At 44.3% G+C, this 22,045-nt stretch overlaps 1 protein-coding gene across 1 annotated transcript in view; it reads left to right on the top strand.

Moving 5' to 3' along the window:
• The window catches only part of BTBD7 (BTB domain containing 7), a 126,436-nt gene extending 109,082 nt beyond the window's left edge, over window positions 1–17,354 (top strand). The window contains exon 11 of the mRNA XM_063947576.1: window positions 12,599–17,354. Within this exon, the coding sequence (XP_063803646.1) occupies window positions 12,599–13,411 (813 nt within the window). The 3' untranslated portion in view covers window positions 13,412–17,354. The remainder of the gene's footprint in view (window positions 1–12,598) is intronic.
• Window positions 17,355–22,045: the final 4,691 nt, after the last annotated feature.

The following is a 22,045-nucleotide window of genomic DNA, read 5'->3' as shown; positions in this document are numbered from 1 at the left end:
GAATCAAGCACTTAATTCCCTCAGATGATCTGCCAAAAGTCATCCACGCATTTGTATCATCTCGATTAGACTACCTTGGTCTCCCAGCAAAAGAATTGCACCGCTTACAGCTGGTGCAAAACACAGCTGCCAGGCTGTTAACCAACCAGCCCCGTTCTAGCCACATAACACCCATACTCAACTCCCTTCACTGGCTGCCTGTAAGATGGCGAATCATCTTCAAGATTGGCTTACTGAGTTTCAAAGCACTACATGACCAGGGCCCAAGGTACCTGAAGCAGCTACTGACCCCATACTTCCCCACTCGATTACTGCGATCTGTAGATGAAGGACTTTTAGCAGTACCTAGAATCTCCCGTAATTCATCTGGGGTCGAGCTTTTAGTCATGCGGCTCCGACTCTATGGAACTCCCTTCCCCGCACAGTGCGAGAGGCCCCAACTATAGAATCCTTCAAAAGTAGACACAAGACTTTCCTTTTTATTCAAGCATTCCCATAATTGTCCCTTTAGTATCTCCATGCTTCTGTATTTTATGAAAATCTGTTCTGTACTTCATTATTTTCTGTACTATATTATGCTATGTATCTGTTAAGCGCCTTGAGTCCTATTGGAGAAAGAGCGCTATATAAATAAAATTATTATTATTATTATTATTATTATTACAGGATCAGCAATTGAGCAGGGGCCGTCCCTTCTGGATCCCCAACTGGGTCCTACTGACTATGGACGCCAGTCTGATGGGTTGGGGCATGGTGTTGGAGCAACACTCTCTTTCCAGGGTCGGTGGACCATGGAGGAATCACTCCTCCCGATAAACATTCTGGAATTGCGGGCAGTGTTCAATGCTTTGTCTCTCGCCCTGCCTCTGATACAGAACAGGCCTGTTCAAGTATGATAAGACAACGCCACCACAGTGGCGTACATAAACCATCCAGGTGGCACTCGAAGCCTCATGGCAATGATGGAAGTGTCAAAAATCCTTTGTTGGGCGGAAAACCATCTGCCAGCAATATCGGCAGTGTTCATTCCGGGAGTCCTCAACTGGGAAGCGGATTTCCTCAGTCGTCAGGACGTGCACGCCAGAGAGAGGAGTATTCATCTGGAAGTCTTTCAACTCCTAGTGGTCAAGTGGGGCCTACCAGATGTAGATCTGATGGCATCTCGACACAATCACAAAGTTCCGGTCTTCGGATCAAGAACCAGGGATCCTCAAGCAGCGTTTGTGGGCGCACTGGCAATTCCATGGAACTTTCGGCTGCCATATTTGTTCCCTCCAGTGTCACTCCTGCCCAGGGTACTGCGAAAGTTCAAACAAGGAGGAGGAATACTACTTCTAGTCGCTCCAGCGTGGCCAAGACGGCATTGGTTCTCAGACCTACAGGGTCTATTGATAGAGCGTCCTTTTCTACTTCCTCAACGCCGAGACCACCTCGTTCAGTGCCCTAGTGTCTACCCAGACCTGACCAGACTGGCTCGGACGGTGTGGCTTTTGAAACTTCACTCCTGAGGGCCAAAGGATTCTCCGAGGCGGTTATCCAAACTATGCTGAAGGCCCGCAAACTGGCATCTGCGCAGATTTGGAATTCTTATTTCACCTGGTGTGCTGCTAAGAACTACGATGCTTACAAATTCAGTACTTCCAGACTTCTGGCTTTTCTGCAACAAGGCCTTGATTTAGGCCTTCGTCTGGCCTCCCTCAAGGTTCTCATATCTGCCTTGTCGGTGTGGTTTCAGAGAAAAATTGCGTCTATTCCTGACGTACATACTTTCACTCAGGGTGTTTTACGGATTCAGCCTCCGTATGTCCCCCCTGTGGCTCCATGGGATCTGTCTGTTCTAAATGCCCTGCAAGAGTCTCCATTTGAACCTCGTGAGTCAGTGGACCTTAAATGGCTTGCGGTCAACGTCCTGTTCCTACTGGCTATTGCCTCTGCCAGGAGGGTGCCGGACTTAGGGTGGACGACAGGACAAAATCGCCTATCTGATTTTTCACTGTGACCGGGCAGTTCTTAGACCTCGCCCTGGTTATCTACCTAAGGTGGTGTCATCTTTCCATCTTAACCAAGAGATTGTGGTTCCGGCTTTTATCTTTTCTGGTTTGTCCTCCAAATAGCGGTCTTTGGATGTGGTACGGGCTCTTCATATTTACGTGGAGAGAACTGCCTCTAGTAGGAGGTCAGATACCCTTTTTGTACTTTTTGGTTTTCACAAACGTGGCTGGCCTGCGAACAAGCAAACATTGGCCAGATGGATTACAATGGTGATTGCACAAGTATATGCACAGGCTGGTCTTCCAGCTCCTGCTGCTATTAAAGCCCATTCTACTTGGTCTGTTGGACCTTCTTGGGCTGCCCACCGAGGTGCATCCGCTGAACAGTTGTGCAAGGCGGCTACGTGGTCATCATTGAACACGTCCATTAGGTTCTATGTCTTTGATACTCCTGCCTCCCAGGATGCTTCCTTTGGACACCGGGTTCTCATACCTGCTACGGCGCGTCCCCTCCCATGAGGAACTGCTTTAGGACATCCCCAATGTTTTCCCTGTGGAAACCAATGTACCCCGCTGCAGAAAAGGAGGTTTATGGTAGACTTACCATTTTTAAATCTGTTTCTGCGAGGTACATTGGTTCCACAGGGCACCCACCCTGACGCCCCTAGCTTCTATGGGTTTGTATGGCATTAGCCGCTAGTCCCTTCTCCTGTCGTGAGAATGTGGTTCTATGTGACTAACATCTGCCTTCTCTTTTACCTGCTCCTGCATTGGACTAGTTAACGAAACTGAGCTCACAGTGCCTGGAGGTGGGGTTATAGAGGAGTCCCCACTACATCCTGGGACAGTCTAAAGCAGGGGTTCTCAAACTCTGTCCTCAGGAGCCCACACAGTGCATGTTTTCTAGGTCACCCAGCAGGTGCACAGGTGTATTAATTACTCACTGACACATTTTAAAAGGTCCGCAGGTGGAGCTAATTATTTAACTTGTGATTCTGTGAGGAGACCTGCAAAACATGCACCGTGTGGGCTCCTGAGGACAGAGTTTGAGAACCTGTGGTCTAAAGCTTTAGCCTGTTGGTGCCTGGATCAAGATCCATCTCTACACCCGATGTTTTCTCTGTGGAACCTATGTACCTCACAGGAAAAGATTTAACAATGGTAAGTCTACCATAAATCTCCTTTTCCTCACTTAAATAAGCATTAAGCAGTGGGGCATTATCGTTGCTGAGGTTATGCACCAATCCTGCCATCTGGTCCTCTCTTGTGAATACAGATGAGAAAAACCCGTTTAATTTTTCGGTTATGTCCCTGTCGTCTTTGACTAGGACGCCCATATTGCCTTTTAAAGGGCCTATACTCTCTCTTTTATCTTTTGCTGTTGATGTATTTATAAAAAAACCTTTTAGGGTTTGATTTACTTTCCGTTGCTATTAGATTTTCTGTTTCTATTTAGACGCTCTGATTCCTTTTTTTTTTTTTTTTTTTTGCATATATTGATACAGTCCTTATAGTACTGGAATGACTCCGCCTTCCCGTCCGATTTATACTTTTTGAATGGTCTCCGCTTTCTGGCCATTAGTTCCTTCATCTTTTTGTTAAGCCACATTGGTTTGGAATTAATACTCCTTCGTTTACTGCCCATGGGAATGAACTTGCGAGTATAACTAGCGAGTAATGGTTTTTAGTAAATCCCATTTCTCTGTAGTATTCTTGTCTTGAAACAAAATTTCCCAGTTAATGTCCCTTTAAAGCTTCCCTAATCCTGTCAAAGTTGGCTTTTCTAAAGTTGAGTCTTTGTTGTGCCTTTATAGGTGAGCCTATAAGGTGAACTCTAGTGAGCCAAGAAAGTGATACATTGTATTGCTGTGCGCTCCAATTAGACATTTTCCAATGTTTATTTACTTTGAAGGCACCAGGCTTAGATATTCAGTAATTAAGCTGTAAGTATTGTATCCTTTTTGTTATATAGATATAAGTAGAGATAGCTATCGTATATAAATGTAATCTAAGTACAGTTGGCAGACTCATAGCAGTATAGTTCAATGACTGGGGCGTAAGCTCGTTGAGTCCATACGGGTACGTCACATTTATAATACAGGTTGAGTATCCCATATCCAAATATTCCGAAATACGGAATATTCCGAAATACGGACTTTTTTGAGTGAGAGTGAGATAGTGAAACCTTTGTTTTCTGATGGCTCAATGTACACAAACTTTGTTTAATACACAAAGTTATTAAAAATATTGTATTAAATGTCCTTCAGGCTGTGTGTATAAGGTGTATATGAAACATAAATGAATTATGTGAATGTACACACACTTTGTTTAATGCACAAAGTTATAAAAAATATTGGCTAAAATGACCTTCAGGCTGTGTGTATATGGTGTATATGAATCATAAATGCATTCTGTGCTTATATTTAGGTCCCATCACCATGATATCTCATTATGGTATGCAATTATTCCAAAAAACGGAAAAATCCCATATCCAAAATACCTCTGGTCCCAAGCATTTTGGATAAGGGAGACTCAACCTGTAATACAGGTTGAGTATCCCATATCCAAATATCCGAAATACGGAATATTACGAAATACAGACTTTTTTTGAGCGAGATAGTGAAACTTTTGTTTTCTGATGGCTCAATGTACACAAACTTTGTTTAATACACACAGTTATTAAAAATATTGTATTAAATGACCTTCAGGCTGTGTATATAAGATGTATATGAAACATAAATGAATTGTGTGAATGTAGACCCACTTTGTTTAATGCACAAAGTTATAAAAAATATTGGCTAAAATTACTTTCAGGCTGTGTGTATAAGGTGTATATGTAACAAAAATGCATTCTGTGCTTAGATTTAGGTCCCATTGCCATGATATCTCATTATGGTATGCAATTATTCCAAAATACGGAAAAATCCGATATCCAAAATACGTCTGGTCCCAAGCATTTTGGATAAGGGATACTCAACCTGTAATTCAAAAAATAGACAACACTCACCAGGGTACTTTTTAGGAACAGTTAATCGCTCACATCAATCTCGCATCAAGGTATAGTTGATGTTTCATACAGGGACTGACCTTCCTCAGGATTATAGCCCTTACACTTACACTCAAATGTTCTTCACCTCCTAATATACCAGTACGAATCTATTAAAGAAAACTACATGGGACGCTGTAGGAAGTGATGTCGTTCTACATGTGATCATACTATCTATTCTTTTTCATAAGTCCTAGAGGATGCTGGGGTCACTTCAAGAACCATGGGGTATAGACGGGATCCGCAGGAGACATGGGCACTTTAAGACTTTCAAAGGGGTGTGAACTGGCTCCTCCCTCTATGCCCCTCCTCCAGACTCCAGTTTAGAATCTGTGCCCAGTGAGACTGGATGCACTCTGAGGAGCTCTACTGAGTTTCTCTGAAAAGACTTTGTTAGGTTTTTTATTTTCAGGGAAAACTGCTGGCAACAGTCTCCCTGCTTCGTGGGACTTAGGGGAGAGAAGTCAGACCTACTTCTGTGAGTTTAAAGGCTCTGCTTTGGCTACAGGACACCATTAACTCCTGAGGGTCTGATCGCTAGGTACGCCTAGATGCTCGTTCCCAGAGCCCGCCGTCACTCCCCTTGCAGAGCCAGAAGACAGAAGACTTCAGTGACGACTTCAGAGGTACCGCACAGCGGGCGCGCCGTGCGCCATGCTCCCACACTCGGCAGCACTACAGGGTGCGGGGGGGGGGGGCGCCGCCCTGGGCAGCATATTAACCTCAAAAAAAGTGACTGGCAAAAGGGGACAAGGTGCCAAACCTCTGTCCAAACACCAGTATAAAGATTTTTAGAAAAATAGCGGGGCTGAAGCGCACCATTATCGGGGCGGGGCTTAGTCCTCGCAGCTCACATCAGTGCCATTTTCTCTTCACAGAAGCTGCAGAGATGCTGGTCCTTCCTCACACTGCTGTACAAGTGACAGGGTGCAAAACGGGGGGGGGGGGCACAGTGATTTTTGGTGCAATATAAGTATTCTAAAAGCGCTGCAGGTCTGGGACATTCTGTTACTGTGTCAGAACCGGGTTAAGCGCTGGGTTGTGAGCTGGCAAACTCCCTCTGTCTCTCTGACAGGCTTTATTGTGGGTCTGTCCCCTATATGCCCAGTGTGCCTGTGAGTGGTGAATACACGTGTGTCGGCATGTCTGAGGCTGAAGGCTATTCCCAGCAGGGACACAAACGGCTGTGGGAGTGACCCTGTCGGCACCACCGACACCTGATTGGGTGAATTTTTGAGTGCTCTGAATGCTAATGTGGCTCTGATAAATAAAAGATAAATCTGAGTCTCAGAACCAGGCTTGGAAGAAATCCGTAGAGGATGTGTTACAAGTCCAGACCCCCTCGGGGTCAAAAAAACGTTTATTTTGCCCAGCTGGCAGACACGGATACCGACACGGACACTGACTCCAGTGTCGACTATAGTGATGCCAGATTAGATCCAAAATTGGCAAAGAGCATTCAGTACATGATTGTGGCTATAAAAGACGTATTACATATTACGGAGAACCCTACTGTTCCTGATACTAGGGTCTGTATGTATAAAGGAAAGAAACCTGAGGTAATGTTTCCTCCCTCTCATGAACTGAACACGCTTTGTGAAAAGGTTTGGGAAAATCCTGACAAAAAGTTTGATTCCCAAAAGGATTCCAGTGGCGTATTAGTTTCCCTCTGGGGATAGGGAAAAATGGGAGTCACCCCCCCATTGTGGACAAAGCTCTATCACGGCTGTCCAAAAAGGTGGCTCTTCCGTCCCCTGACACGGCAGCCCTAAAGGATCCTGCGGATTGTAGGCAGGAAAATACATTGAAATCCATTTATGTCACCACGGGTACGCTACTCAAACCAGCCATTGCATCTGCGTGGGTGAGTAGTGCTATGGAAAGATGGGCAGATAACTTGTCATCTGAAATAGATACCCTGGATAGGGATAGCATTTTTTTGACGCTAGGTTATATCAGAGACGCTGCAGTCTACCTAGAGGAAGCTGCAAGGGATATTGGCCTCTTGGGATCAAGGGCCAATGCCATGGCAGTCTCAGCTTGGAGAGCATTGTGGATTCATCAATGGAATGCTGATGCTGACTCTAAGAAAGCTATGGAGTCTCTACCGTATAAAGGTGGTGTATTGTTTGGTGACTGCCTCGCTGAGTTGGTATCTACGGCTACCGCGGGTAAGTCATCATTTTTACCTTATGTGCCTGCACCACAAAAGAAAGCACACCACTATCAGATGCAGTCCTTTCGGCCCAATAAATACAGAAAGGGCCGAGGGTCTTACATCCTTGCTACTAGAGGAAAGGGAAAAGGTAAACGATCACCGGCTGTGGCCGGTTCCCAGGAGCAGAAGTCCTCCCCGGCTTCTGCCAAATCCACCGCATGACGTTGGGGCTCCTGTGCGGGAGTCCGCACCGGTGGGGGCACGTCTCAGGTTCTTCAGTCAGTTCTGGGCTCGTTCGGCCCTGGACCCATGGCTTTTCGGAATAGTGTCCCGGGGGTACAAACTGGAGTTTGAAGACGTTCCCCCTCGCCAATTTTTCAAATCGGCCTTACCAGCTTCTCTTCCGGACAGGGAGGTCGTATGCGCCGCAATACAAAAATTGTGTTTCAATCAAATCATTGTCAGGGTTTTCCTGTCTCAACAGGGAGAAGGCTTTTATTCGAGCCTGTTCGTGGTCCCGAAGCCAGACGACTCAGACCAATCCTGAACCTCAAATCCCTCCAATTTCTACCTAAAAAGATTCAAATTCAAGATGGAATCTCTCCGGACAGTGAACCCCAGTCTGGAGGAGGGGGATTTTATGGTGTCGGTGGACATAAAGGATGCCTACTTACATGTTCCCATTTATCCTCCGCATCAGGCTTACCTGAGGTTTGCAGTTCAGGATTGTCATTACCAATTTCAGACGTTGCCGTTTGGTCTGTCCACAGCTCCGAGGGTTTTCGCCAAGGTAATGGCCGAAATGATGGTTCTCCTGCGCAAGCAAGGAGTCACATTTATCCCGTACTTGGACGATCTCCTGATAAAGTCGAGATCCAGGGACCAATTACTGCAGAACGTTACGCTATCCCTAACAATTCTGCAGCAACATGGTTGGCTCCTAAACTTGCCAAAATCACAGTTGGTTCCGACAAGACGGCTGTCGTTTTTGGGAGTGATTCTGGACACCGAACTACAGAGTTTTTCTTCCAGTGGAAAAGGCTCTGGAAATTCAGAGCCTGGTCAAACAAATTCTGAAACCACCAAGAGTATCGATCCATCAATGCACTCGGTTGCTGGGGAAGATGGTGGCGGCCTACGAGGCCATTCAGTTTGGCAGATTCCATGCCAGAGTGTTTCAGTGGGACCTGTTGGACAAGTGGTCCGGGTCCCATCTGCACATGCACCGAAGGATAACCCTGTCTTCCAAGACCAGAATCTCACTCCTGTGGTGGCCGCACAGCTTTCACCTCCTAGAGGGACGCAGGTTCGGGATCCAGGACTGGATCTTAGTGACCACGGATGCGAGTCTCCGAGGCTGGGGAGCAGTCACACAGGGGGAAAACTTCCAGGGAAGATGGTCAAGCCAGGAAATGTGTCTACACATAAACGTTCTGGAGTTAAGGGCCGTTCACAACACCCTTTTGCAAGCGGAACATCTTCTTTGCAATCAGTCTGTCTTGATTCAGTCGGACAACATAACAGCAGTAGCGTACATAAACCGCCAGGGCGGAAAAAAAGAGCAGAGCGGCTATGGCAGAGGCCACAAAGGTTCTCCGTTGGGCGGAAAGGCATACAAGCGCTCTGTCAGCGATCTTCATTCCAGGAGTGGACAACTGGGAAGCAGAGTTCCTCAGCAGACACGATCTCCATCCAGGAGAGTGGGGTCTTCATCAAGAGGTCTTTGCAGAAGTGACACGTCTTTGGGGAATTCCTCAAATAGACATGATGGTGTCTCGCCTCAACAAGAAACTTCAGAGATATTGTTCCAGGTCGAGAGACCCTCAATCAATAGCAGTGGACGCCCTAGTGACACCGTGGGTGTTTTCAGTCGGTGTGCGTCTTTCCTCCGCTTCCACTCATTCCAAAAGTGATAATGATCGTAAGAAGAACAAAGGTTCAAGCAATCCTCATTGTTCCAGACTGGCCAAGGAGTGCTTGGTATCCAGATCTTCAGGAATTACTCATAGGAGATCCCTGGCCTCTTCCTCTGAGGGAGGATCTGTTACAGCAGGGGCCGTGCGTGTTGCAAGACTTACCGCTGCTTCGTTTGACGGCTTGGAGGTTGAACGCCGGATCCTAGCCCGAAAGGTTATTCTCAAGGAAGTCATCCCCACTCTTATTCAGGCTAGGAAAGGAGTAACGTCTAAACATTACCACCGTATTTGGAGAAAATACGTGTCTTGGTGTGAATCCAAGAAGGCTTCTATGGAAAATTTCAACTAGGATGTTTTCTCCATTTTCTACAAGCCGGTGTGGATGCGGGCCTAAAGTTGGGCTCCATTAAAGTACAAATTTCAGCCTTAATGGTTTTCTTCCATAAACTTTGTGAAAGGCGTGTTGCACATCCAACCTCCCTTTGTGCCCCCTGTGGCACCGTGGGATCTTAACGTGGTGTTGCAATTCCTTCAATCTCATTGGTTTGAACCTTTACAAAAGGTGGAGTTGAAATTCCTCACTTGGAAAGTGGTCATGCTGTTGGCCTTGGCATCCGCCAGGCGGGTATCTGAATTGGCGGCCTTGTCTCACAAGAACCCTTATTTGATCTTCCATGAAGATAGAGCAGAGTTGAGGACTCGTCGGCAGTTTCTGCCGAAAGTGGTTTCGTCGTTCCACTTGAACCAACCTATTGTGGTACCAGTGGCTACTGACGCCTTGCTGGAATCGAAGTTCTCGACGTTGTCAGAGCTTTGAAAATTTATGTGGCAAGAACTGCTCAGTTTAGGAAAACTGAGGCTCTGTTTGTCCTGTATGCTCACAACAAAATTGGGGCTCCTGCTTCCAAGCAGACTATTGCGCGCTGGATCTGTCATACGATTCAGCAGGCTTATTCTACGGCTGGATTGCCGTTACCGAAATCGGTGAAGGCCCATTCTACCAGAAATGTGGGCTCGTCCTGGGCGGTTGCCAGGGGGGTCTCGGCATTACAACTTTGCTGAGCGGCTACTTGGTCGGGTTCAAACACCTTTGCGAAGTTCTACAAGTTTGATACCCTGGCTGATGAGGACCTCATGTTTGCTCAGTCGGTGCTGCAGAGTCATCCGCACTCTCCCGCCCGTTCTAGAGCTTTGGTATAAACCCCATGGTTCTTGAAGTGACCCCAGCATCCTCTAGGACAGTGGTGGCCAACTCGTGGCTCTCGAGCCACATGCGGCTCTTTATTCAAATGTGGCTCCCAACACTCAGTCGCGTGACCATAAGAGATCTGTAAACTGCTGCACTCTAGGCAGACATGCAGCAGCACTACGTAGACTGAGAACTGAGGGAGCCAAATACACACGGGGGAGCTGGCTGGAGTGACACATGGGGGAACTAAAGTGGCTTTTTCATTGTATTTTATGTTGGATCTGGCTTTTTCAATGTATTTCTACCAGGGGCATGGTCTAGCAGGCACAAGGTCACACCCCATTTTTGCAAGTGCGTCTTCGGCTTAAAATAGTCTCTTTGATGTACCTAACAAGATATCTTGGCTCTTTGTCTCTGACTGGTTGGCCACCCCTGCTCTAGGACGTATGAGAAAATAGGATTTTAATACCTACCGGTAAATCCTTTTCTCTTAGTCCGTAGAGGATGCTGGGCGCCCGTCCCGGTGCGTAATGTATCTGCAGTTATTAGTTGTGGTTACACACATGTTGTTACGTTTATAGTCAACCTGTTGCTGATGTTGTTCATGCCGTTGACTTGCGTTGTGTTGAATGCCACGTTGTACGGCGTGCTTGAGGTGTGAGCTGGTATGTAACTCACCTTAGTTTAACAATAAATCCTTTTCCTCTAAATGTCCGTCTCCCTGGGCACAGTTCCTATAACTGGAGTCTGGAGGAGGGGCATAGAGGGAGGAGCCAGTTCACACCCCTTTGAAAGTCTTAAAGTGCCCATGTCTCCTGCGAATCTCGTCTATACCCCATGGTTCTTGAAGTGACCCCAGCATCCACTACGGACTACGAGAAATAGATTTACCGGTGAGTAAAATCTTATTTTCTGGGGTATGATCTCACATTAAACACTGAATATATAAAATATAGTCCAGATTCTGTTTCACTGCAACGAAAAACTATCGGTTTTCCTATCAGTAAATCAAAGTGTACAACCTTGCGGTCACTGAAGAGGGGATCCACGTCCACTTTGTGTTCCACTGTGGAATGCAAAACTGAAAGTGCCCGATTTTAAGACACTTGGGGCTGAGATCCAGTCTACTGTACATTATTGTATTGAGGACTGGCTCCTGCCATCGTTTTGAATTATGTAAACATCATGGAAATAATGAGAACCAAGCAACGTGGCTGTCAGAGCCGCGGCTCACTTCTCTCTTGCGTTCCACTGTAAAAGCGCAAAACTAGAAGTGCACGATACGAGAGTCTGAGAGCATGTAACACCAGCTGGTTAAACTACCACTGCACACTGTAAGTTGCCCAACTGACGGGGCTTGTTCACCCCATCTGACGATCCAGGATAAAGTAATGGGGTTACAGCATATATAGCAAAAAATGGTTATTACAGAAAAACAGTTCTGGTTTCAGTATAGAACCACAAGGAGGCGTCACAGAACCCAGTCACCACTAAAAAAAATAATTTAAGAAAAGAGAAAAAAAGGCGAACACATCATAGTAGAAATTTAAGCAAAGTTAATAAATAAACATTATAGAAAAGTACATAAACACTAGGCATTGTCTGGCAATCTATTGAGGAGATTTATGGGACCAAAAGTGGTTCCATTATAATCAATAAATGGTCAGAGTCACGGGCGACCATAGGTTTTTTGAAAAGCTGAACAGGGCAGTTGAAAACATGGCAAGGTAGTCCCTATAATGACATTTAGTGCAAGATGATGTTCAAATGGTTATATTCATTTAAACCAGGGGTGGGGAACCTTTGGCCCTCCAGCTGTTGTTGAACTACACATACCAGCATGCCCTGCTACAATTTTGCTATTGGCTATGCTAAAACTGTTGCAGGGCATGCTGGGATGTGTAGTTCAGCAACAGCTGGAGGGGCCGCAGGTTCCCCACCCCTGACCTAAACCCTTTGTAGCCATGGTGTCGGACATATAGATCCATTTGGCCTCCTTTTGTTATGATGATGTAGCCATGGACTATGCAGTTATTGGCCTTATAAGCTGAGAACTGGCTGATTGGTCCAATAATTGCAAACCGCCTTTACACTTACAGATTTTAGGCATTTATGAGCAGTTACCATTTACCTCTGTGTATATTGTTCTTTGGTTTGGTTTTACGGCAACTGCCATTGTACAGCACTGTGAAATAAGTTAGTGCTCTATACATAGTATTGAATTCCACTGAGAAGTACTGTACACATGATATAGCTTTTAACTTGCTGTTGGTTTTTTTTTTCTCTTGTGTTTACCAGTGTGGCGAGCCAGTTCTAAATGAGTTCATGCCAGATATTGCAATGGGTGTATCCACTATGTCGCTGAAAGACAGGAGGCTGCCAGAATTAACCATTGATACCCAACTGAGCCAGCAAGTGTCCGATATGATGCCAGTCCCTGCCCAGCACCATTCATATATCCCTAGCAGGCATATGCACACTTCGAGAAAGAAGGTAACTGCGGAACAGAAGATGGACTCCCGGGATAGCCAGCCAGAATATCCAGAGTTCTATGACTTCTCCAACTCTGCTTGTCGGCCGTCCACCCCTGTCCCAAATAGACACTCTCCTTTGGCTTCGCAAGGCATTTATTTTGGACCTGATTTGTACAGTCACAGCAAACCGCCACCAAGTGGATTAAAATCCACCTATCTCTCCAACCAGATCTCGCCAAAAAAGCAAGAGGATTCCAGGAGAGATTACTTGTTCTCCCAGGACAGTCATCACAGGCAAAAGAATGAACCGTTACACCTTGATGTCTTAGAACAGCCTCCTCAAAGACTAGATTTGGCGCTTGCCGCCCAGGAGGGTGCTAACCACAGCTCTCACCTGGGCCGGGGGCGTACGAAAGTGGAATCTGACCTGACGTACGGCCTGACCTCTAACAGAGCCTCACACTCTGCATACAGCTCTGACCGGCAGGACGAGCGCTCTTTCAGGAGAATCGCAGATGGCGACCTCCTAGATCATGCTGCACAGAGGAATATGGACCTAGAGCGAGAGGACACTGTAGGCAGAGAGCGGAGGTCTCCTAACAAGCCTGACTTTCTGTACAAGAAATCGGCCCTCTGAAAACAAGAACCTCTCAACATAATCTCTGTGCCTAAAACTTCTGGAGTACATCATTTTCCATGGATTTGTTCTGTCAATGTATGCTTTGCCAGAAAAATAACCCAGTCTGTATCCTTTCCATTTAATTTCCCTTGCGTTATCCGTGGCTGCATACACCCCTCTTCTTCCCCATGCTACTCGCAGTAGCGTCGTCTTCTTTTTTTATTTGTTTTTTGTAATGGACTTTTGCAATGGTTTATTTGCTTTTTGTAGCAAAATAAGTTAGCTGGCACCTTTGATTTTTTTTTTTGCATTCTATTTGCAGTTTTATTTTGCACCTGCTTGTTATGTTTTGCAGCTTGGCAGTTAAGTGCATTTTTATGTTAATATATATATATATATATATTATTATTATTATTATTTTTATTTTTTTGTGATCCTGCATTAACTTCCATTTCCAATGGGTTTAACATTTACGTAAAGTATTTTGTAATAGCGAGACAGCTTTTTTTTTTTTTTTTTAATAATCAAACAATCCAAAGAAGCACACATACAATTCTATACGTACATTGAGGTTATATAGCGTTCCATGGCCTCGTGTTCATCTGGTTGGCTTTATCCCATGATTTCTGACGCCAGCGCACTCTCCTTAATTTGCCATTAGTAACTGTTTATTAAACTCAGCTGAGTTAGTAATACACTAAGTAAGTCACTACCATATTGAAATCCTTATTTAAATGCAGAGATCTGTAAACCTGCAGAAACCAATATGTATAATTGGTAATCCGTCTAAAGCAAGTTACTCTATGATAATGTGGTCATTTATAGGAATGCTTGTACAGAAAATCTGATGTATTTTTTGGTAAATGACCGCCATATGGCATCTTCTGCTGTTTGTTGGGGGGGTGTTATATACCTTCCTCACTCCATGCAAGACAGCCGCCAGTCAAATGGGGGAGGGATGAGTGTAAAGTTCCTGTGCACCCGTAGTTTACAGGCTCTATACTTGTATATCCATTTGCTGGGCAAAAGTGACCTCGCTGAGGCACAAGGCACTTAGTGATTTCATGTTCCTAGTGAATCGATAGTCTGGAAATGTACACACAAATTGCCTCCATCGTTTGCAGGTGACAGGTATGCTCCAACACTTCCAGCTGCCTCCTAACTTCTACTTAATGTATTCATATATCTAATAACTCCCCATGCACTTCTTCAAACATTCCCAAATATATGCAGATTATATCCTGTATGTTCTAGATAATGCAGTTCACCTTAAAATCACAGTAGGTTTCATATTACCAGCGTTTTTCATACAGTAGAGGCCACATGACCTACCTCCTATGGACTTAAAGGGCACTTTGCAAATGCCCAGCGCGTAGTATATATCCATGTTGTTGTATCTGTGTGCAAGTCGGGAAGAACCATTTAAGGCTTCTTCTTTATCAGCAATAAGTTTGGAAGGTGTCAGTCTCTTCTTTGTACAAATCATGGTCCAGTGTGTTCATTACTGCTGTAGACAGAGAACACATCACCAGTAGTTCTGGCAACGCTCTCCTGTCCCTGAGTAGCAGCAAAGATGGGACAGTAGCAGCTGATCCATGTTTCTGAGCCTGACACCTGGTCATTAAAGATGTTCTGGGCAAAATATACCTCAGTGTTGTCTTTGCTAAATACCACTTCTGACCAATGTTTACAGTAGAGGCGATGTGTCTGGAGAGCTGCAGAGTGGACAATTTATGTGGACACCACATCATGTAGAGTCCTAATGTGTGAGCTTCTGGTTAAACCACCTGTGCTTAAGCAAGTTTATATTGCAGTTGTTCCCTGATTTCTGGTGTTGCCTATTGTGGGTTTTGAAGATTGTTCTGAGTGCTGTGGGGTTTATGTAGTAGATTCCGATTTCTTTAAAGTGATCTCGGCTGCAGATTTAAAGCGCAGATCATTTAACAGACAAAACCGGGTTGTGTTCATTACGCAGCCTTGCTCAGCCTATTATAATCTGTTACTAGATGTTCTAGGTGTCAAAAGGCCGCATACATATGCATTATGCCACTGAAAGGAAAACAGTAACCAATAAAGTTCTATCTATTGTTTGTGAAATGATAGGTAGATTGGTTGCTATTGGCAACTTCTCCACTTGTCCAATTCCCCACCCTTTTCACTGATTGATAAATCAACCAAACTTGTTGTATTGTAATACATTGCATAATGGCCCCTCATAGCTGATACATCACCCTACTCAGTCCTGTTTATGAAACCACATTCCTAGAGTATGATTAAGAAAAGGTGACGTTCGCTTGTGACATCTGCTGTTGAACTACAACTCTAAGCATGCACTGCCAGACTAATGCAGTTGAGCAATTAGAGAAATGCAAGATTTTTCTTCTCTTATAAAAAAATCTCTGATAGTGTCATTGACGAGATAAGAAACCTATATGCATGCATGTAGCGGAAGCTGCCATTTTTTGGGCCAGGTTACTGCTATATTACTGGGAAGTAATGACATCACTGCTTCTGTGATGTCATGCTGCATTATTAGGAATATAAATCCAGCCCACCAAATGGCCACTCCTACTGTGTGCAGATGATGGATGCACTTAATACTTAGAAATGTGTATGAAGACTTGGGATTTTTATAGCGTTTGACCCGTTGTAGAAATGCATCTTATAACATAACCTAATTTATGAAGACATTTTCCCATACCATGACTGCACCAGAGATGACTGAAGTGGTTTGTTATCCAGCTGTTCCTTGTAACTCTCCATGCCAGGCCAGGAGTGGCTCACTGATAAGTGTGATGTGCATCAAACCAAACAAACCAGTTCCCCCACGAGCCCCAGCCTTGTGCGACTTGTCTGTGCCCCCATTCCTGGGATATAATGCCCACTCCACTTCCTGCAGTCTAACTCAAACCTAAACTTCTGTCAGCGGTTTCATGCTTTTCAGACCTTCACCGTAGCGAGACTCTGTTCTGGGAGAAATCGTCTCCTTACTGTCCAATATCTTTTCCTGGCAAATTAAAAAAAACATTTTTTTGAACTATAATTTATAAAGTGACAAGATTAAAGTTAGACATTGGTTTTAGTGAGCATGTATCGGTGCCGAGATCTAAAACTTCCCAGAGCCAGGGACTCTGCAGTTGTGTGCTTGTTCACATCTGCTTCATGTGGCTTTTACATATGTTTTTACATACCACATGATTGGCTGCCTGCAGTAGCACATGGCGATGACATAATCTCCAAGCGTCCACTGTGAAGTCGGATAGACTCTGGTTACGGAATAACTCGGGTCCAGCCGCTGGTGTGAAAGGAGTCTGAGCCGGGTTGCAGTGGCGCATGCAGGGGGGGGTTTCTGACCAGCCAAATTATTCTCAGTACAAACCGCGATCACTGAAGCTGCTGCTGCCCGGAGCTCTCGTCGGGGCAGAGCTCAGGCTTCACAGCATGGAAATTGCTGCTCCCGCTCCTCACATTCTACTATGATATGGCCCCAGATGTGTGTGAATGTGAGTGTGTTATGTAAATATATATTTTAAAAACAAAATACAGTATACAGTAATATATCTATATCTATATGTATATACCTACATATATATATATATATATATATATATATATATGTGTGTGTGTACGTACGTACTGCAGAGATGTCCGGCACTCGGGGGATTAATGAAAATGCAGAGGCAGGTTGTGTGTGTGTATGTGTGTATATGTGTATATATATATATATATATATATATATATATAATATACACAACACTGGAACCCCGGCACTCCGGTCTAACGCAAGAAATCCTGCTCAGGTGCCTTCCCTTCAGGGCCTGGAACCGCTGAACAATATATAGAGTCTTGGAGAGGGCGGCACTCAGAGACTTGAACAGCAAAGGTGAATACAAAAACCCCGCAGGGCAACCTTTAATGTAACGTTTCGGGGACTAACCCTGAACAGCAAAGGTGAATACAAAAACCCCGCAGGGCAACCTTTAATGTAACGTTTCGGGGACTAACCCCTTCGGGTTAGTCCCCGAAACGTTACATTAAAGGTTGCCCTGCGGGGTTTTTGTATTCACCTTTGCTGTTCAAGTCTCTGAGTGCCGCCCTCTCCAAGACTCTCTCTCTCTATATATCTATATATATCTATATATATATAGCGCAAAAGCGTTATTAAAGGACGCTGAAACGTTGCTAAACAAGCCTATTTGTGGACATTGATTATTCACCGGAGTGCCGCCGTATTAGAGTTTGTATGGGTACGCATTCGTGGAGGGCACCTGAGAAAGTTATTCTATAAGTGTACCTGTGGAGTGCCAGATTTTGGAAGTATGTATGTCTATATATATATATATATATATATATATATATATAAAATTTGTTTTTAATATAAATTTATGCGGAAACCCCCCTCGGTAAATCCTGCGTTTGCCCCTGGGTTGGGCCAGTGTTCAAAATCCTTGGTCAGACCTGGGATTTTGATCTGAAAACCTGGGATTTTGACCACTGGTCCAACCCGGATGCAACCCAGCTCAGACACTTCTCACATCGGCGGCTGGACCTGAGTTATTCCGTAACCCGAGTCTATCCGGCTTTACAGTGGACGCTTGGAGATCATGTCATCGCCATGTGCTACTGCAGGCAGCCATTCTTGTGGTATGTGACACGGTCCGGGTCAGGCCGTTCACACTATACTGTGACCCAGGTCAGTCCCATGTCCAATCCTGGTCGCTACCTGGGTTATTTTTCCTGGCCCCTTTCAGACTGAGCCGCAACCCGGATCAATCCAGCAATAGCCCGGATGATTGCGGCAGTCTTAAAGGGAGATTAGTTTTACTCCCTGGCAATGATTGCCTGTATAGGGGGTTATATGTTGTATGCATGACATACTTGCCTTTTGCTGCCATTGTAGCTGAACCTCTTGTGAGCTTGTAGTGAGAAAGCGTAGGATGTATTTTTTTCATCTGAGGTGCTAACATTACTGCATTGCCTTCAATATCCCTGTGATGAGGGGAAAATTAAAGGGCTTCAGTCTAGTTTCTCAAGTTACCATGTATGAAGTGTTTGGCAGACTGACAGCAGGTCTCTATGCTGTGGAGTGAACCATTATTTAGTCTGTGTAGGACCCAGAGACCTCACTGAGACATGAAAAGTTTCCGTATGCCTCAGTCCCATCACCAATAATAGAGGTCCGTGTGTAGAAGATTGCTTTTCATATGGTGACAAGATGACTTTGTATGTTGTAAACAGGTTGGTGTAACGTGACACAGGCTGTCGTTATATAATGCATTATTTCCTAAGGTATTGTTCCACTTGTGGTGTTTGTGACGTGAAAGATCTTTGTTTTGCTGTGTGTAAATAAGTGCGTGTCTTGTGGCTGTGATCTGGTTTCTGTATGTGAAAGGTGATTTACAAGAATGTCCGTTTTGTGGAGGTCCCCAATAAATTGTACAGGTCCCGTCCCTCCCCTCCAAAATGATAAAATCCCTTTTTCAAAGCTGGCTAGATTTAGAGACTTCTCTTCTAATATCTCAGAGAAGAGGCAGGTCCTACTTGACAATCAGGACCTTTGACAATCATAGACTGTTATAGACCTTAGTTTGATTGCATGTTAGACATTTGCTGTTGTACACGTCTTTAGTTGCAATGTTATTTGTGTTCTGAATACTCAAACACAACAGATAATTTAAATGAATCAAATTTTATATCGATTTATTGTTTGCTGCTTTTTGAACTGTTATACCCCCCAAAATACAGATGTGACACGCTCATCCTACTCACGAACAGGTCCTTGGTGTGAATGTACCACAACTGCGACGAATCTCGCATGGCTGTGCTCTGTACGTGGGAGCACCTGTCCCCATGCAATCCTATGGAGCGCAGGTGCGTGTGCACATCCGCGGCCACACTAATTGCGTTTGCCGCGTTTAGTACGTAAGATGAGAGCTGGCACGTCTGTACCTATTCTGGATTATAGTATATGTCTGTTTTATTTAATGGCACAAAATAGGAGCTATAGATCCTGGATATTAATGAAAGTTAAACAATATTGTGTTATATCCTGGTTTCACAAGATTGCTGTAAAATGTTCTAATTTGGTAGGAGATGCCGAATGGTGTCTGAGTGACATGTCCTTTCAGTCTCTATCTAGATGTGCCATGCCTACATATGTAATATGCTAGGGCAGTTTCTTGTTCAGCAGTCTTCCAATCAAATCTGGTCAATTTACAGGCTGATGGGTCATTGACTACGTATATAGTACAAAGGATTTATTCTCCATTTTTATAGATGCAGCGTGATGGCATCTGTATGTAGCAGTCCATATTTTGGTCTGCTTGTACCCCTACTACATGTCCTGCACGCTACTTCTAGACTGTGTGCACTGCACGGCCACCCCTGCCTGACACTGTTAGACATGAATGGACCCTTTGCATGAGCACAAGCAGGACAGTCCATACTAGAGTCTGGATCAGGTTGCTGAGCCATGAAATACATAGCTGGTCTGAAGATCAGGCCAAACACTGCATCTAAAAGGGCAGTGTGTCTTCTGACCAGTTTGACCAGTGAAGTTAGGATTGGGGGGGTCACACTCGCAATGGTAGGAATGTCTGCATTCAGTAATGTGAAAGCGTAAAGAGTCTTTCTTTATAAGCTCCCCATGTGTGCGAACACGCATCACGTCAAAGTAATTCTTAGTACCACATAATGCATCGTTTGGCTCAAAGACACGGGCTATGGAAAAAAAGATTCAGCCTGTTTCTTCCTCTATATGGTCCTTGGCACAGAAGGATTGTTGGACAAATCTTTGTGGTGTTTGAATATATTTCTATACATAAGAATTATGTACCCTCTGTGGTACATTTGCTCCAAAAGTAAAGAATCCTGTTTTTTTTCAAAGTTTCTAGGCATTTACCCTTCCAACTCCATTTTTGTAATTAGGTTGACAATTAAATTATCTATATTTCTTTCTCCATTTAAACATTTTCTAGCCAATATCGCATCCCACCCAACCCGTATCGCACTGTGTATTAGTGTTCCATCACCAATGTCCTAGCTCAGACATGTTCTTCATCCTCCATCTACTTAGTTGTGTCATGGTTTACATCCCTTTGTCTGGATTTAACACTCCCAAGTCTACTGATTATATACACTAGCAGCTTTAAGGCCAGGCATCAAGTTCTTTTATTGATTTAATGTTTTAAAAATGCAACTTCTTGTGTCTTTGAAATTTTAAATAGACTGTTTGGGCCAAGCACCCAGATATTATGAGACACTGTTAGGATATTTGGGGGGATGGCTACGCCTATGGATGGATCGCTCATAGTCAAAAATTATTTTCCCAAATTATCACAATCTAGTCACCGTGTGTACGGATACCTTAACCCCCAGTTAGTCAGTGCTAATCATTGCACATGTGTAGTAATAGTTAAACAAAAACCTTAGGTTTGATGTTTAACCAAAGAAAACTATAAATGTTTTCTTACACATTCTGCCCGCCAGTATTATCCAATGTGATGGCACACTTGGGGCACCTTTACATAGGAGGTTGTCCCCCGGTCTGAGCTGAAAATATCAGACCAGACTTGAAATAGGTATCATTGACCCGAGCGATGAGTTCATGGGCCAGTCACAAGACATTGAGGGAATCAGAGGTGTCTTGTTCTGTTTTCCCACCTTCAGCTGTTCTGGGTTCTCCATTATTCTGGCATGGCCCAAATGTCTGTGCATGGTGGTTGTGCTCCTCACTGGGTCATTAAGCCTTTATTCCTTTTTCAAAACCTATGTGTTCCTCAAACAAAAATCTTGCAACGTCTACTTCAGTTAAGGCTTGGAATGTTTCCTTCCAATGAAACGCTGTTACTGGTTTCTGTTTTGCAGAGAAGAGTTTTTCTAGTAAAGCTGTTTGGGATTCCTCCATGTTATTTCTGGGTACAGTATATCTAACCATAATGTCTGGTTCTTGGCGTAGATTGCATGTAGTATGTTACCAATTGAGTGGTAGAATTGAGACTGTGCTTAATACTAGCTTCTTGCTAGATTGTTTGTTTTGTGTTTTACATTTGAAGTCAGTGGTTGTCCACCTTATTTATTACACTGGGCTTTATATATTCATTGCCAGCAAGAACTGAGGAATCTCTAAATAGAAATTGCATTCATGAGATGTGTGCAAATAGCAGTGTGTGCATGGCAGCTACACTAGTTTGCAAGCTGCACCGATTCTGGTATCTCTTAGTAGTGTGTTATTTGCCCAGAAACGTCTTTTAGAAGAAAACTTGGACTCTTAAGTACACAGGAAAAATAAATATGCATACATGCCTAGCTACTTATGTCTGTTCTGTTCAACTTGTATGTGCCCATTCCGCTTCTTGTGCCTATCTTATTTACGATGAGGCAATAAGCCTTAACTAGCATGAGAGCCAGCTTGACCTTTGCAGAACCACTGCTTTAGATCGAGGTGGCTTCTAAAAAATATCACATTTATATTGGAAAATAAAGCAAACCTAATTATGCAGATGTTACAATGAAACCAACTCAAGATCTTGTCATCACACCATCGGCCCTTGCTATGTACAGTATGTTATAACTAGCCCTCACCCTCTTCTTTATTTATGATTACATGCACAAAAAGGAATTACATCCACTTCTGCAATCTAGTGTCAACTG

Source organism: Pseudophryne corroboree, chromosome 12 (assembly GCF_028390025.1).
Source record: "Pseudophryne corroboree isolate aPseCor3 chromosome 12, aPseCor3.hap2, whole genome shotgun sequence".
Classification (NCBI taxonomy): Eukaryota; Metazoa; Chordata; class Amphibia; order Anura; family Myobatrachidae; genus Pseudophryne; species Pseudophryne corroboree.
This window is presented reverse-complemented; position numbering and strand designations above follow the sequence as displayed.